At 38.9% G+C, this 15,720-nt stretch overlaps 1 protein-coding gene across 29 annotated transcripts in view; it reads left to right on the plus strand.

The window, feature by feature from the left end:
- Window positions 1-15,720, plus strand: part of BCLAF3 (BCLAF1 and THRAP3 family member 3) — a 61,880-nt gene that overhangs the window by 13,464 nt on the left and 32,696 nt on the right. For all 29 annotated transcript variants that reach the window (XM_067023808.1, XM_067023801.1, XM_067023809.1 and 26 more), the window contains 3 exons: window positions 8,898-8,972; window positions 12,520-13,089; window positions 13,463-14,116. In XM_067023808.1, coding sequence (XP_066879909.1) covers window positions 8,932-8,972; window positions 12,520-13,089; window positions 13,463-14,116 — 1,265 coding nt within the window. In that variant the 5' untranslated portion in view covers window positions 8,898-8,931. The remainder of the gene's footprint in view (window positions 1-8,897; window positions 8,973-12,519; window positions 13,090-13,462; window positions 14,117-15,720) is intronic.

Raw genomic sequence — 15,720 nt, forward strand, 5'->3', positions numbered from 1 at the left:
AAATGTTTTCTCCCATTCTGAGGGTTGTCTTTTCGTCTTCTTTATGGTTTCCTTTGCTGTGCAAAAACTTTGAAGATTCATTAGGTCCTATTTGTTTATTTTTGGTTTTATTTTCATTACTCTAGGAGGTGGATCAAAAAAGATCTTGCTGTGATTAATGTTCAAGAGTGTTCTTCCTATGTTTTCCTCTAAGAGTGTTATAGTGTCTGGTCTTACATTTAGATCTCTAATCCATTTTGAGTTTATTTTCATGTATGGTGTTAGGGAGTGTTCTAATTTCATTCTTTTACATGTAACTGTCCAATTTACCCAGCACCACTTATTGAAGGGACTGTCTTTTCTCCATTGTATATCGTTGCCTCCTTTGTTGTAGATTAGTTGACCGTAGGTGCGTGAGTTTATCTCTGGGCTTTCTATCATGTTCCATTGATCTATATGTCTGTTTTTGTGCCAGTATCATACTGTCTTGATTACTGTAGCTTTGTAGTATAGTCTGAAGTCAGGGAGTCTGATTCCTCCAGCTCCGTTTTTTTCCCTCAAGACTGCTTTGGCTATTCGGGGTCTTTTGTGGCTCCATACAAATTTTAAGATTTTTTCTTCTAGTTCTGTAAAAAATGCCACTGGTAATTTGATAGGGATTGCATTGAATCTGTAGATTGTTTTGGGTAGTATAGTCATTTTCACAATATTGATTCTTCCAATCCAAGGTCATGGTATAACTCTCCATCTGTTGGTATCAGCTGTAATTTCTTTCATTGGTGTCTTATAGTTTTCTGCATACAGGTCTTTTGTCTCCTTAGGTAGGTTTCTTCCTAGGTATTTTATTCTTTTTGTTGCAGTGGTAAATGGGAGTGTTTCCTTAATTTCCCTTTCAGATTTTTCATCATTAGTGTAAAGGAATGCAAGAGATTGCTGTGCATTAATTTTGTATCCTCCTACTTTACCAGATTCATTGATTAGCTCTAGTAATTTTCTGGTAGCATCTATAGGATTTTCTATGTATAGTATCATTGTCATCTGTAAACAGTGACAGCTTTACTTCTTCTTTTCTAATTTTTATTCCTTTTATTTCTTTTTCTTCTCTGATTGCCATGGCTAGGACTTTCAAAACTATGTTGAATAATAGTGGTGAGAGTGGACATCCTTGTCTTGTTCTTGATCTTAGAGGAAATGCTTTCAGGTTTTCACCATTGGGAATGATGTTTGCTGTGGGTTTGTCATATATGGCCTTTATTATGTTGAAGTAGGTTCCCTCTATGCCCACTTTGTGGAGAGTTTCTATCATACATGGGTGTTGAATTTTGTCAAAAGCTTTTTCTGCATCTATTGAGATGATCATATGGTTTTTCCTCTTCAATTTGTTAATAGGGGGTATCACATTGATTTGCGTATATTGAAGAATCCTTGCATCCCTGGGATAAATCACACTTGATCGGGGTGTATGATCCTTCTAATGTGTTGTTGGATTCTGTTTGCTCGTATTTTGTTGAGGATTTTTACATCTATATTCATCAGTGATATTGGTCTGTAATTTTCTTATTTTGTAGTATCTTTGTCCGGTTTTGTTATCAGGGTGATGGTGGCCTCATAGAATGAGTTTGGGAGTGTTCCTTCCTCTGCAGTTTTTTGGAAGAGTTTCAGAAAGATGGGTGTTAGTTCTTCTCTAAATGTTTGATAGAATTCACGTGTGAAGCCATCTGGTCCTGGACTTTTGTTTGTTGGAAGATTTTTAATCACAGTTTCTATTTCATTACTTGTGATTGGTCTGTTCATATTTTCTGTTTCTTCCTGGTTCAGTCTTGGAAGGTTATACCTTTCTATGAATTTGTCCATTTCTTCCAGGTTGTCCATTTTATTGATACAGAATTGCTTATAGTAGTCTCTTAGCATGCTTTGTTTTTCTGCAGTGTCTGTTGTAACTTATCCGTTTTTGTTTCTAATTTTATTTTTATAAATTTATTTTTTTATTTTAAAATTTTATTTATTTTTGGCTGAGTTGGTTCTTCATTGCTGCGCACGGGCTTTCTCTAGTTGCAGCAAGCGCTGTCTACTCCTCATTTTGGTGTGCAGGTTTCTCATTTCGGTGGCTTCTCTTGTTGCGGAGCATGGGCTCCAGGTGCGCGGGCTTCAGTAGTTGTGGCTTGCAGGCTCCAGAGCTCAGGTTCCGTAGTTGTGGCGCACGGGCTTAGTTGCTCCGCAGCATGTGGGAACTTCCCGGACCAGGGCTTGAACCCGTGTCCCCTGCATTGGCAGGCAGATTCTTAACCACTGCACCACCAGGGAAGCCCTCTAATTTTAGTGATTTGAGTCCTCTCCCTCTTTTTCTTGATGAGTCTGGCTAATGCTTTATCAATGTTGTTTATCTTTTCAAAGAACCAGCTTTTAGTTTTATTGATCTTTGCTATTGTTTTCTTTGTTTCTATTTCTTTTATTTCTGCTCTGATCTTTATGAGTTCTTTCCTTCTGCTAACTTTGGGTTTTGTTTGTTCTTCTTTCTGTAGTTCCTTTAGGTATAAGCTTAAATTGTTTATTTGGGTTTTTTCTTGTTTCTTGAGGTAGGCTTGTATAGGTATAAACTTCCCTCTTAGAACTGCTTTTGCTACATCCCATAGGTTTTGGATCTTCATGTTTTCATTGCCATTTGTGTCTAGGTAATGTTTGATTTCTTCAGTTGTCTCTTGGTTATTTAGTAACGTATTGTTTAGCCTCCATGTGTTTTGTGTTTTTTATGGTTTTTTCCCTGTAATTGATTTTGAATCTCATAGCGTTGTGGTCAGAAAAGATGCTTGATATGATTTCAATTTTCTTAAATTTACTGAGGCTTGATTTGTGACCCAAGATGTCATCTATCCTGGAGAATGTTCCGTGTGCACTTGAGAAGAAAGTGTAATTTGCTGTTTTTGGTTGGAATGTCCTATAAATATCAGTTAAATTTATCTGGTCTGTTGTGTCATTTAAAGCTTGTGTTTTCCTTATTGATTTTCTGTTTGGACGATGTGTCCATTGGTGTAAGTGAGGTGTTAAAGTCCCCTACTATTATTGTGTTACTGTCAATTTTCCTCTTTTACAGCTCTTAGCAGTTGCCTTATGTATTGAGGTGCTCCTATGTTGGGTGCATATATATTTATAATTGTTATATCTTCTTGGATTGATTCCTTGATCATTACGTAGAGTCCTTCCTTGTCTCTTGTAACATTCTTTATTTTAAAGTCTATTTCATCTGATAGGCGTGCTGCTACTCCAGCTTTCTTCTGATTTCCATTTGCATGGAATATCTTTTTCCATCCTCTCACTTTCAGTCTGTATGTGTCCCTAGGTCTGAAGTGGGTGTCTTGTAGACAGCATATATATGGGCCTTGTTTTTGCATCCATTCAGCAAGCTTGTGTCTTTTGGTTGGAGCATTTAATCCATTCACGTGTAAGGTAGTTATCAATATTTATGTTCCTATGACCATTTTCTTAATTGCTTTGGGTTTGTTTTTGTAGGTGTTTTTCTTTTCTTGTGTTTCCTTAGAGAAGTTCCTTTAGCATTTGTTGTAGAACTCGTTTGGTAGTGATGAATTCTCTTAGCTGTTGCTTGTCTGTAAAGCTTTTGATTTCTCCGTTGAGTCTGAATGAGATCCTTGCCACGTAGAGTAATCTTGGTTTTAGGTTCTTCCCTTTCATCACTTTAAGTATATCATGACACTCCCTTCTGGCTTGTAGAGTTTCTGCTGAGAAATTAGCTGTTAACCTTATGGGAGTTCCCTTGTATGTTATTTGTCGTTTTTCCCTTGCTGCTTTCAATAATTTTTCTTTGTCTTTGGTTTTTGCCAGTTTGATTAGTATGTGTCTTGGCGTGTTTCTCCATTGGGTTTATCCTGTATGGGACTCTCTGTGCTTCTGGACTTGGGTGGCTATTTCCTTTTCCATGTTAGGGAAGTTTTCGACTGTAATCTCTTCAAATATTTTCTCGGGTCCTTTCTCTCTGTCTTCTCCTTCTGGGACCCCTAAAATGTGTATGTTGTTGCATTTAATGTTGTCCCAGGGGGTCTCTTAAGCTGTCTTCATTTATTTTCATTCTTTTTTCTTTATTCTGTTCCGCAGCAGTGAATTCCACCGTTCTGTCTTCCAGGTCACTTATCCGTTCTTCTGCCTCATTTATTCTGCTATTGATTCCATCTAGTGTAGTTTTCATTTCAGTTATTGTATTGTTCATCTCTGTCTTTAATTCTTCTTGGTCTTTGTTCAACATTTCTTGCATCTTCTCGATCTTTGTCTCCATTCTTTTTTTCGAGGTCCTGGATCATCTTCACTATCATTATTCTGAATTCTTTTTCTGGAAGGTTGCCTATCTCCACTTCATTTAGTTGTTTTTCTGGGGTTTAATCTTGTTCCTTCATCTAGTACATAGCCCTCTGCCTTTTCATCTTGTCTACCTTTCTGTGAATGTGATTTTGTTCCACAGGCTGCAGGATTGTAGTTCTTCTTGCTTCTGCTCTCTGCCCTCTGGTTGATGAGGCTATCTACTAGTTTGAATTTTAATAAAGATAATTTTAATATTAGCAGAGGGAAATATTCTAAGTAATACTTTTTTTCTTACATAACCAGTAAATCTCACTTGTAAACATTTTCTCCCAAGTGACCTACACTTTTCCCTTTAAATCAGTAGTTTTTTAGTCCTGGGGCCAGCAGAATCCACATCACCTGGGAACTTGCTAGAAGTGGGGCGCACCCCAGAAGAGAATCCAGCATTCTTTGTTGTAACCAGCCTTTCAGGTAATTCTGCCGTGCACTAAAGTTGGAGAACCACCACTCTAAGGTCTATCCCTAAGTGGAACTGCTGGGTTGTAGGATATGAGTGTGTTCAAGTTTAATGGATACCGCCAACCCCTTCCAAAGTGGTTATACATGTGTGTACTCACCTGCTTAGCAGTGTACGAGAGTCCCCATCTTTCCACAGCCTCACCAGTACTCTGGAATATGCAACTTAAGGGTTTTTTGGTTTGTTTGTTTTTTGTCATTCTGACAGGTGTGGAATGGTTATGATCTGAATTGGTATTTACTCAATTACTGTTGAGGATGAACATCTCAAATGTCCATAGGTCATTTGAGTTTTGTGTTCTGTGATGTGCTGTTTAGAGTCTTTTGCCTTTTGAAATAAATACAATTATGTAAACAAATAATCACCATGTATTGAAACAATTGCAGAATAAACTCAGAATCCCAAGAAGAAAGAAACTCAGGGGGAAAGAAAGAAAGTCAAGGAAAGAATTTCAGTGGAGATTATGGTCAAACAGTCCTGAAAGAATAGGGATTTGTCAGGCAGAGTGAGGGAAAGCCATCTATGTGATACGAACAGAACAGCCTGATCAGGGAAAAGCATGTAGTTTGCTGTGGTGGACAAATAGGATATGTGGAGGAAAAGACATATATAAGGCTAGGAGAAAGGTAGGGAGTGACTAGATGAATGTATTTTAAATTTGTTTAATCTTTTACTGATTATTGGGCATTTGGGTTATAAGTAGTTTGGGTGGAATTTTTTCTTTCCTATTATAAATGAAGCTTATATAAACATCTTAGTGTATGTAGCTGCTTTTTTCTAAATTATTACCTTAGAATAATACATTTAAAGTGAAATTATTAGTTTAAAGGAAAGTAGGCATGATTAGTTTCATAATTTCTTACCTATTTCAAGGTTACCTATCATTAGGGAAATGCAAATCAAAATTGTGGTGAGGAACCACTTCACCCCTACTAGGTTAGCTATAATTGAAGAGACAGACCATAACAAATGTTAGTGGGGATGTGGAAAAATTGGAACCATTATACATTGCTGGTGGGACTGTAACATGATGTAGCTGCTTTGGAAAAGTTTGGCAGTCTCCCAAGAAGTTAAACATAGAGTGATTGTATGACCCAGCATTTCTACTCCTAGGTTTATACCCAAGAGAAACGAAAAACTGTGTCTACACAAAAACTTGTGCACAAATGTTCATAGCAACATTATTCATAATAACCAAAAAAATAGAAACAACCCAAATGTCCAATGAGAGATCAATGAATCTCAAAATATGGTTTACCCATACAATGGAATATTATTCAGCCATAAAAAGGATGAAATACTGATACGTGGTAAAACCCTTGAAAACATTATGCTAAAGGAAAGAAGCCAGTCACAAAGGATCACATATTTGTATGATTCCGTTTATATGAAAGGTACAGAGTAGGTAGATACATAGGAACTGAAAGCAGATTAGTGGTTCTCAGAGGCTAATCTAAGGAGGAGAGGAATGGGGAGTGACTGCTAATGGGGTTTCTTTTAGAGGGGATGAAAATGTTCCAAAATTAGATTGTGGTGATGGTTATGCATCCCTGTGAATATACTAAAAAACATTGAACTGTACGCTTAGATAGATGAGTCGTACGGTATGTGAATTGTATTTCAGTAAGTGTTCTGCAAAAAATAAAATGGTTAAAAAAATTACCCTCGGGGAAAGAAATACTTTTTCATCATCACCAACAGTATTTGGTGTCTCCCCTACAACCTTTGGGTTTATTATACTTGTTCAATTTAATAGGTATATACTCAAAACTTCTTTAATTAAATTATAAGTTCCCTCAGTAGAATGTAAGCTCCAGGAGGGCAGGAATTTTTGCCTGTTTCTCTTCACTGCTGTCTCCCGAGAATAGTGCCTGGCAAATAATAGGTACTCAGTAACATTTGTTAAATGAATACTTTTTGTTTTTTAACATCTTTATTGGAGTATAATTGCTTCACAATGGTGTGTTAGTTTCTGCTTTATGATGAAGTGAATCAGTTATACATATACATATATCCCCATATCTCTTCCCTCTTGCATCTCTTTCCCTCCCACGCTCCCTATCCCACCCTTCGAGCTGATCACAAAGCACCGAGCTGATCTCCCTGTGCTATGCAGCTGCTTCCCACTAGCTATCTATTTTACATTTGGTAGCGTATATGTCCATGTGCCCTCCCCGTGTCCTCAAGTCCATTTTCTAGTAGGTCTGCGTCTTTATTCCCATCTAGCCGCTAGGTTCCTCATTACCTTTTTTTTTTTTTTTTTTTTTTTTTTTAGATTTCCTATATATGTGTTAGCATACGGTATTTGTTTTTCTCTTTCTGACTTACTTCACTCTGTAGGACAGACTCTAGGTCCATCCACCTCACTACAAATAACTCAATTTCTTTCCTTTTTATTGCTGAGTAATATTCCATTGCATATATGTGCCACATCTTTATCCATTCGTCTGTCGATGGACACTTAAGTTGCTTCCATGTCCTGGCTATTGTAAATAGAGCTGCAATGAACATTTTTATATTTTTAGTTACTAAGAAAACACTTTCCCCTTTAGTGTCTTAATTTCATAGTACACCTGAACTAATTGTTCTTCCTAGCCTCACATTCTTTTTGGAAAGAAGCAGTGTGTAACTAAATGAATTGAATTGAATGTACTTCTGGTGAGTGATCTAGTTCAAGTCCTTTGATCTTATATGCTATTACTTCCTTCTGAAATTTATTATAATAGTAGTTTGCAAATGTTTGACTATGAGGACTCCCTTTTCAAACCAATGTCCACATAGTTATAGTTGTACTTTTTGTATCAGTCAGTGGAAAAACTACACATTGACGAAGCCATTTATATTTTAACAGTGGCCATAGTATCTTCAGAAATTTGCAAAGTAGAGGTTCTAATATATGAGACACATACTTATTCATTCTGTAGTCTGTGTATGGTGGCTGTGTGTATTATTCATGGTCCCATGGCAGTAATTTTGAAAGCCATCAGGGGTTTGGAGCCAGTAAGTTGGGCACTACTTAATTATAGTATCAAAACTGAGGAAGACTACTGAAATGTAAATAATAGTATGAAAATTTATACCCAAATCATGTTTTTTAAAATTTAGCTCCTAAACCTATCAGTTTCTTTTAAAGACTGAAAAATATTTTAAAAATCAAGTTTATGTCTTTTAAAATTTACTTATTTGACATTATTTGTTTTAGCAAAAAATCAGAAGCAAACTAAATGTCTAATCATGCTTAATTAAGGTTTGGTATATTTATCTGATAGAAGTTAGGTGGCAATTGAGTATGATTATTAGGCATTGTAATTCTTATTATCTGACAGTTTTAAAAGTAGGATAGGTCTTCCCTGGTGGTGCAGTGGTTGGGAGTCCGCCTGCCGATGCAGGGGACACAGGTTCGTGCCCCAGTCTGGAGGGATCCCACATGCCGCAGAGCGGCTGGGCCTCTGAGCCATGGCCGCTGAGCCTGCACGTCCGGAGCCTGTGCTCTGCAACTGGAGAGGCCCGCATACCTCAAAAATAAATAAAATAAAAGTAGGATATGTCATTAAGTATTCCTAAAGGTGTTGACTCTGATTATATGAACGTAACTGCGATTATATGTACATAACTAACAGCGAAAGTTGGGAAGGGGTGGTAGTTGTTGTGCTCAGATAGAGGAATTCTGCGGAAGTTTTTCCTCTTTTTGAAACACTTATTTAGCAGTTGCTGTGTGCCAGGCAGTATTCTAAGCTCTTTTCATGACAACTCAAGGATCATCAAACTACAATGCATTTGGGGCCCTTTGGGGCCTGTTTTTGTGTGGCCCGAATGGTTTTTACATTTTTTAAGCATTTTTTTTTTTTAAAGAAGAAGGTAATGTGATAGAGACCTTTTATGGCCTGCAAAACCTAAAATAGTTACTCTCTGGCCCTTTACAGAAAAAGCTTGCTGACCCTTGATCTAATTCATTTAATCCTTACAACATTCCAATAAGGTGGGTCCTATGAGGAAACTGAGGCACAGAGGGCTTAAATTACTTTTTCTCAGTGTTTTAAGAGCGGGTTGCAGGCCCTTTCTACAAACTTGCTAATATTGTGTTTCTTTGCAGTGTAAAAAGTGGATAGTGGCTCACATGTCAAAGGATGGCACGGTCACGCTCTAGATCCCCCAGGTGGAGGCACAGGTGAGCAGTCCTTAGTTTAGCAGTGTAAGCATGGGTTTGGGATGTGCTTTGACTTTCAAATTCACTGGTATTGTTAAGAACCTATTTTAATAAGCTCGTGGACTTGGTTATTCACAGTAGGTGCTTTATAGTGATCGACATTGTATTTCTAGATTCTAGGACCTGACAGCTTTCTTTAATTATGGCTGGCAGCTAGAATTAATCCATAATAAAAGAAATGCAATGGCCACAGCAAGGAAGACTGAGAAACACCTTTGAGGGTGTTATATATTTTGCATCAGTAAGTGGTTTAGAACTCTTCAGTGTATATTTAGTTTAATTTTTTTCATAATCAATATGTTTGAATAAATTGGGAGTTTCCTATGTCGTCTTCTTCATGGCAGAGTAATAGAATTTTGAACAACTCAATTATAATTCAACTCTCCTCTTTGTTTGTTGGTAGTATCAATAGTATATATAATTAGATTGGAAAAATTTAACCAGTTTTTACTGTATACCTGCTATAGGCAGGTTCTGGGGCTACAAAGGCAAATTTGTGTACAGGGCCTCAGCAAGCACGCAGCCTGGCTGGGGAGATTGACACCATAGGCAACTATGATACTGCAGGAAAAGTGTTGTGCTACTGACTGGGACAAGGTATTCTGTATCCACAGGGAGGGAATAGTTCTGCTTTTGTGGAGGGGAAGAATGGGTACCAAGAAAGTCTTTAAAGAAGAGATGAGATTTTTAGATGGCCATTTAAAGATGGGTAGAATTTTTTTTCTTTTTTTTTTTTTTTTTCCTCATCGTGCAGCTTGTGCACTCTTAGTTCCCCAACCAGGAACTGAACCCGGGCCCTCGGCAGTGAGAGTACGGAGTCCTAACCACTGGACTGCCAGGGAATTCCCAATGATGGGTAGAATTTTTAAATGCAGAAAGAGAGGAAAAGTATTCCAGTTAAGGGGATGACAAGAGCAAAGGTGCAGAGCTGTGAAAGTGACGAGTACATTTTATTTTATTTTATTTTATTTTTTATTTTTTTCCGGTAAGTGGGCCTCTCACTGTTGTGGCCTCTCCCGTTGCGGAGCACAGGCTCCGGACACGCAGGCTCAGCGGCCACGGCTCACGGGCCCAGCCGCTCCGCGGCATGTGGGATCTTCCCGGACCGGGGCACGAACCCGCGTCCCCTGAATCGGCAGGCGGACTCTCAACCACTGCGCCACCAGGGAAGCCCACTAGTACATTTTAGAACTTTAAAGAGGACCACAATTACATACGCAAAAGACAGATCAAGATTTTTCATGTTAATACAGCTTGGTCATGATGCTTGTTCATTATGGTTCTCCAGTGACTAATCAATAATTTCTTCAGCAGTTTTCATTTGTAGTTCACAAGATCAAATTGTAATGGGGAGGAACTTCAGAAAGAAAGGAGAATGCAAAGAAGCAAATGGCTTGAACATGGAGGGCCTCACAGAGGTCATTTTGTTTCACCCTTTTGTGGTAGGCTGTGGTGAAGGGGTACAAAAGACCCTGCCAAGCTTAGTACCTGATTTCTGGATGCCTTCTCAGGGCTCTTTGTCACCAACTGTAAAGGGTCTGATATCTTACCCGACTTGGAAGCTAGCACATTAGTGTGTCACAAGGCACTTTTGGATCAGAGACAAAGGCCTTTATTACTCATATGCAGCAGGCGACTTGAGCTTCATGTTCCTGTGCTCCCCTTACCTCTAGTCCCCGGAGGGTGGGCGCTGCTGACATAGCTGAGGAACCCGAGCCCCATTAGGGACAGCAAGCAACCCTGCCCAGCCTTTGCCTTGGAGGAGACATTATCTTATTATCCTGGACAGCAGGCACATTGGCCCTCGGCCCCTTAGGGAAGCCCTATCCCCATCTTCCCAGGCAGTTTGCCTTGGAACAGAAGCTCAGGAGGCATGCAGAGCACAAGACATCCAAGGAGAATTGTCTTCCAACAGACGCTTTGGGTCTCTGTTGTCCCTTTAGGAGAACTGAAAGTAATAGCCACCATTCCAGCAATCTCCTTCAGAAGAAAGGGGCTCTGTACAATAGAACCCTGAGATGAAATATAATATCAAAGTGGTATTCCATGTGAGGTAAGGATTAAAGTGAGAGATTGAGTTTTTCATCAGTCTGGAAGACCTCAGCCTCTAGCTGCCAGCTTTTCTCCTTAGCAGTGGAAGAGATGAAGTCTTCCAGGAAGTCCTCAGAGGCTCCATTTGCTTCTTCCTGTGAAGAGGTGCAGCCAGCTGGATGACGGAGTTTCTGCTTCAGCTAAATAATGCACTTGCCAGTACATCTAGCTTGGTGACTCTAAAGGGAGATATTGGCAAGTCCAGTGTATAAATCCCAGTATGTCCGTGAGGAAGATAAATCAGCCTCTTTTCTCGTAGGGAGGGCCCAGACATGTCACCAAAAGGAAAGGCTTTTACTCCTGGTTACTCCAACTCCGTGGCAGCTGCTGCAGAGGGGGCGATAACAAAAGCTGCAAGGGTAGCTGCCTCATTGGTTAGAAGACATTAAATCCTCAGGGAGGAATTTGGGAGATTGGACAGGTCAGATGGGAGGAAAGGTCCCCAGGTGCCAATTTGAACTTTGTTGTGTTCCAGATAGTGCCACTCCTCTCTCTTAACCTGAAGTCTGGGTAACTCAGGCTGTTTCCCCAGATACTCCTAGGAGCCTTCCTCCTCAGTTGGAATGAAAGGCTCCGTGTTGGCAATGCTGAGGTATTGGAGAAGGTAGTTACAGAAAGGATGTGCTGTCCCTGGAGAGCATTATAGCTGCATTAAAGCACACATTCACCAAAGTTACAAGCTCTGCTTCAACAGCACACCTTTCATTTTATATGTAAGGGGACAGGTCTGGGAAAGAAAACTTATTTACGTTAGTAGTATTTACGGAGGGACTAAGCATGAGGTCCACGTCTTAAGGCCCTCTTCCTCCCACCCCCTCCACTTGCTGTTTAAGGATGTAGTTTTTGCTCCTTAATATAAACTTAGTAGAGAGAATAGACAGTCAATTGGGGAAACTGGGGTCAGTTTTGGGTCTGAGTTTGGATTTATTGTGCATCATGAACTCTTGGAATCTAATTTAATTTCAGAGATTATGTTCAGTTTTCCAGAGACGCTCCTACATATTTACTTGTGTGAAACTAGCCCTCCTTCTGCTTATTTCTTACTTGACCATTGAACCTATGTAAGCTTTTGTTGACTGGCCCTTTTGCCAGAACTTTGCTGTCAGCAATCTTCTAAAATAGATCCTGCTGCGTATGTAAGCTGGTCCTCCTCCAACAGGATGGGTGTGCTCAGCTCATTTTGATATGCACATGGGGTACATTAGTTCAGATGAAAAGAATATGCTTGTTGAATCGGGCAGAAGCATAATCAGACTCCCAAGTGAACAATTTAGAATGCAAATATTGAAAATTGATGAATTTAATTTGAGTGGAAGAAGCAGGGAAAAGCAAATGTTTTATTTGGGTAAGTCATGTTAAGACAAACTTAGTCTATTGTCTTTGAATGGACTAAACTTTTCTGTATTTGTTTACATAGGTCTTTATCACCAGTACCTAGAAATTCTGAACACTACAAGCAAAGACCTGAGCATTATGGCTATGAATATAGGAAGGATCCAAAAAGACCCGTCACTTGGAGAACGGACAATGAGAAACAGGGACAGAGTAAACCAAGGATTCCTTCTCGTGAAACTATACATTACCGATCTTACGAACATAGATCGTCTTCCCCAAACATAAGAAGAAACTCTTTAGAAAATTTTTATACTTATAAGCCTCCCCAAGTATATTTACCAGGAAGAGGGGATGATAGTAACAGAAGATCTCAGTATATGCCCAAATACTCAGAAGGTGTACTCTACAAGGAGCACCAGAGGAATTGTTATCCCCAGAAAGTGCAAGGAAGGTATTTTCCTGATGACCACAGAGTTAGAGGAAGTGGAAAAGGAGGGAAACCGCCTCTGAGGTCAATAGCAGATTCTTTTAGATTCGAAGGACAGTGGCATGAAGATGAATTGAGGCACCAGAGAATACAAGACGAAAAATATTCTCAGTCACTTAGAAGAGGCTCTGAAGATTTTGAGAAAAGGAGCTCTTTTCAGATGAGGTATAGGAAAACATTAAACCTGGGTAATTTGGTATAAAGACTCAAGTAAAAAAGTCTGTTTACTTTGTGGTTGAAGATAACCACCTTGGAAAGCTTTTGTCTAAAAAGATTAAAAGCATTGTAATGTAGTTTTGGTCTACTGGTAGTAGTGAAGTGTTTATTTTTAGAGTGAATCATGTTGATGGCTAGAATATTAAAAAAAAAAGATGCTATTTTCCTAAGTGCCTTGTGCATCTATGAGTTGGCTTCAGGGATTATAGGTTAACTTGCCACTGTGCTCTGCATTTAAAGCCATGTTGCCCAACATTCCACACACATAAATTCTCACTTTCTTCTCTCTAGTGCAAGTGTAAACTGCTTTATGTCAACACAGGTATCCTGAGGATCGTGATTTCAGAAAATATGGACACACATCAAAAAGACCTCAAGACGTGGAGAGGTATGAAAACAGAGAGCCTGCCAGGAGCCCGCAGTGGAAGTCCAGGCATTTTCTCCCTTCTTACCAAGAGAAGAAAGATCAGTGGAACCTCGGACCCCAAACTCTTCGATACGCTCCGAGGGAATTCCCAGAGACCAGTTCAGCAGCCAAGGTATCCTGTGACTATCGCCACAAACATCGTAAGACCTCAGATGGGGACCAGGACTTTTATGATGGAAGAATTCAGAAGTACTCTAAGGAGGAAGATAGAAAATTCGGTTCTCAAAAAGGCCCTGTAAATAGAGAATCCGATTGCTTTAATGCTGGAAGAGGGAGAGAGGCTGAAGGTGGGCAAGTCAAAGAGCCTTTTAAGCCATCTAAGAAAGACTGCACTGCCTGCACTCATTCAAATAAAAGCGACGTTGGTTTGAGACCCTGTAATGACAAACGGAAGGACAAAATAAAGAAAGAAGGGGCTGGCAGAAAAGAGAGCAACTCTTCCCATAACCGACTTGATAAGAGTAAAAAACTTTCTGACTCGAAAGCTTCATCTGCCGTTCTTAGGAAGAAATCGCTCACAGTTAAAGTAGATGTGAAGAAAACATCCAGGTATTACCTTTGTTTTTTTCTTAATGGTATGCAATAACTGTTTCTGCCACCTTTATGTGAAGCTTTGAAAATAGAATTAGTGATGTGTTTAGATTTCGAGCTGGGGGGCGGGGATTGCCTGGATTTTTCAAAAAAGCCCTCTAATGGGGATGAATCCCGTGATTAATAATAACATGGGGTTGACGTCATGTCTGTTCGTTTCCACGTTTGTATCTCAAGATGCTTTTTGGGTGAAGGGCATTCTATGGAGTTGTTCCTCTTCATGAATTTACATGTTTTCATCTTGCCAGATTTTCTATATCCACGGATAGGCTGGGTGGTGCTCAAGGAGACCTGTTCCTTGCTCAGTTTCTCAGAGCCTGTTTTCCCTGTTGCCTGAAATTCAGAGAATTTTTGACCTGGAAGGGACCTTAGCAGACCCTGATTTTATAGAGGAAGAGATTGAGGCAGTGAGAGATGAAGTGACTTATCTAAGTCCGTGCCTGGGGCTCAAATCCACATGTCCCCTTGTGACTCAAGGAGGTGGATGACTTAATGTGGTTCTTGCTGCCGACTCAAAAAGAGTGGTGCTCAACCGACTAGCTTCTCCTAGGTAGAGGAAATTAGGCTAGAGTCTAGAAAGAGGTCCATTTATAAGACATTTGGTTTAGCTCTTGATTGTTTAACAAAAAAGACTTTTGTAATAGGTTATATTCTCCTACAGTGGATTGCATGCTTTTTTTCTATTATGAATATTACCTCTTTATGGATTCTGAGAATAATAAGGCACTGACACTTGGATGTGTCAGCTAAGTCTGTTTGTTACCTTAATACACTACCAGCATGTGAATTAAAAAGTGAAGGACCATGTTGATTTGGTGTATTTATGTTCACCATTGACTCATATCTGTATTTGAATCAAAAACTAGAGGGAACAAAATGTGATGGTGAGGGAGGTAAACCCACAGTCTTTTTTTTTTTAAACAAAATATATTTTGCTTCTTTCCTTAAAGTTAGATATGGCAGTCCCCCTCCCTGATATTTTTCTTACATTCATTGTACTTGCAAAAAATATTTCAAAATACACACATATATATATATGTACATAGAAATAATTTATAAATATGATTATATTACAGAAAGTCAGACAAATAGAAGGGCAGGGGAAATCACCCATAATCCTACTACCCTAAGACAATTTTATTAATATTTTAGTACAGCTCCTTTTGTTATTTTTCTATGTATACCTGGTTGTCATCATGTTGTATTAATAATTTTATATTCTATTTCATATAATATGTCTTAAGTCATTTTGTGCTATTATATTTCCTACTAGTTCTTAGTCTTAAGAGCACAAAAGCTGCTGTAAGCATCAAGTTTAAGGATGTTACCTTAAGCTTTTTTTCTTTCCAGCGTTATCTTATGAAAATGTTCAAACGTACAGAAAAGTTGAAAGAATTGTACAGTCAATACCTATATACCCACCACCTAGAGTCCACAGTTAACATTTTACTCTACTTCTGTAATCACATATCTGTTCATCTATCATTCCATCTTATTTTTTTGCTGCATTTCAAAATGAAATGCAGATATGAGTACATTCCCCTTTAAATATTTCAGTATTT

This window comes from Kogia breviceps, chromosome X (assembly GCF_026419965.1).
Source record: "Kogia breviceps isolate mKogBre1 chromosome X, mKogBre1 haplotype 1, whole genome shotgun sequence".
NCBI classification, from domain to species: domain Eukaryota; kingdom Metazoa; phylum Chordata; class Mammalia; order Artiodactyla; family Physeteridae; genus Kogia; species Kogia breviceps.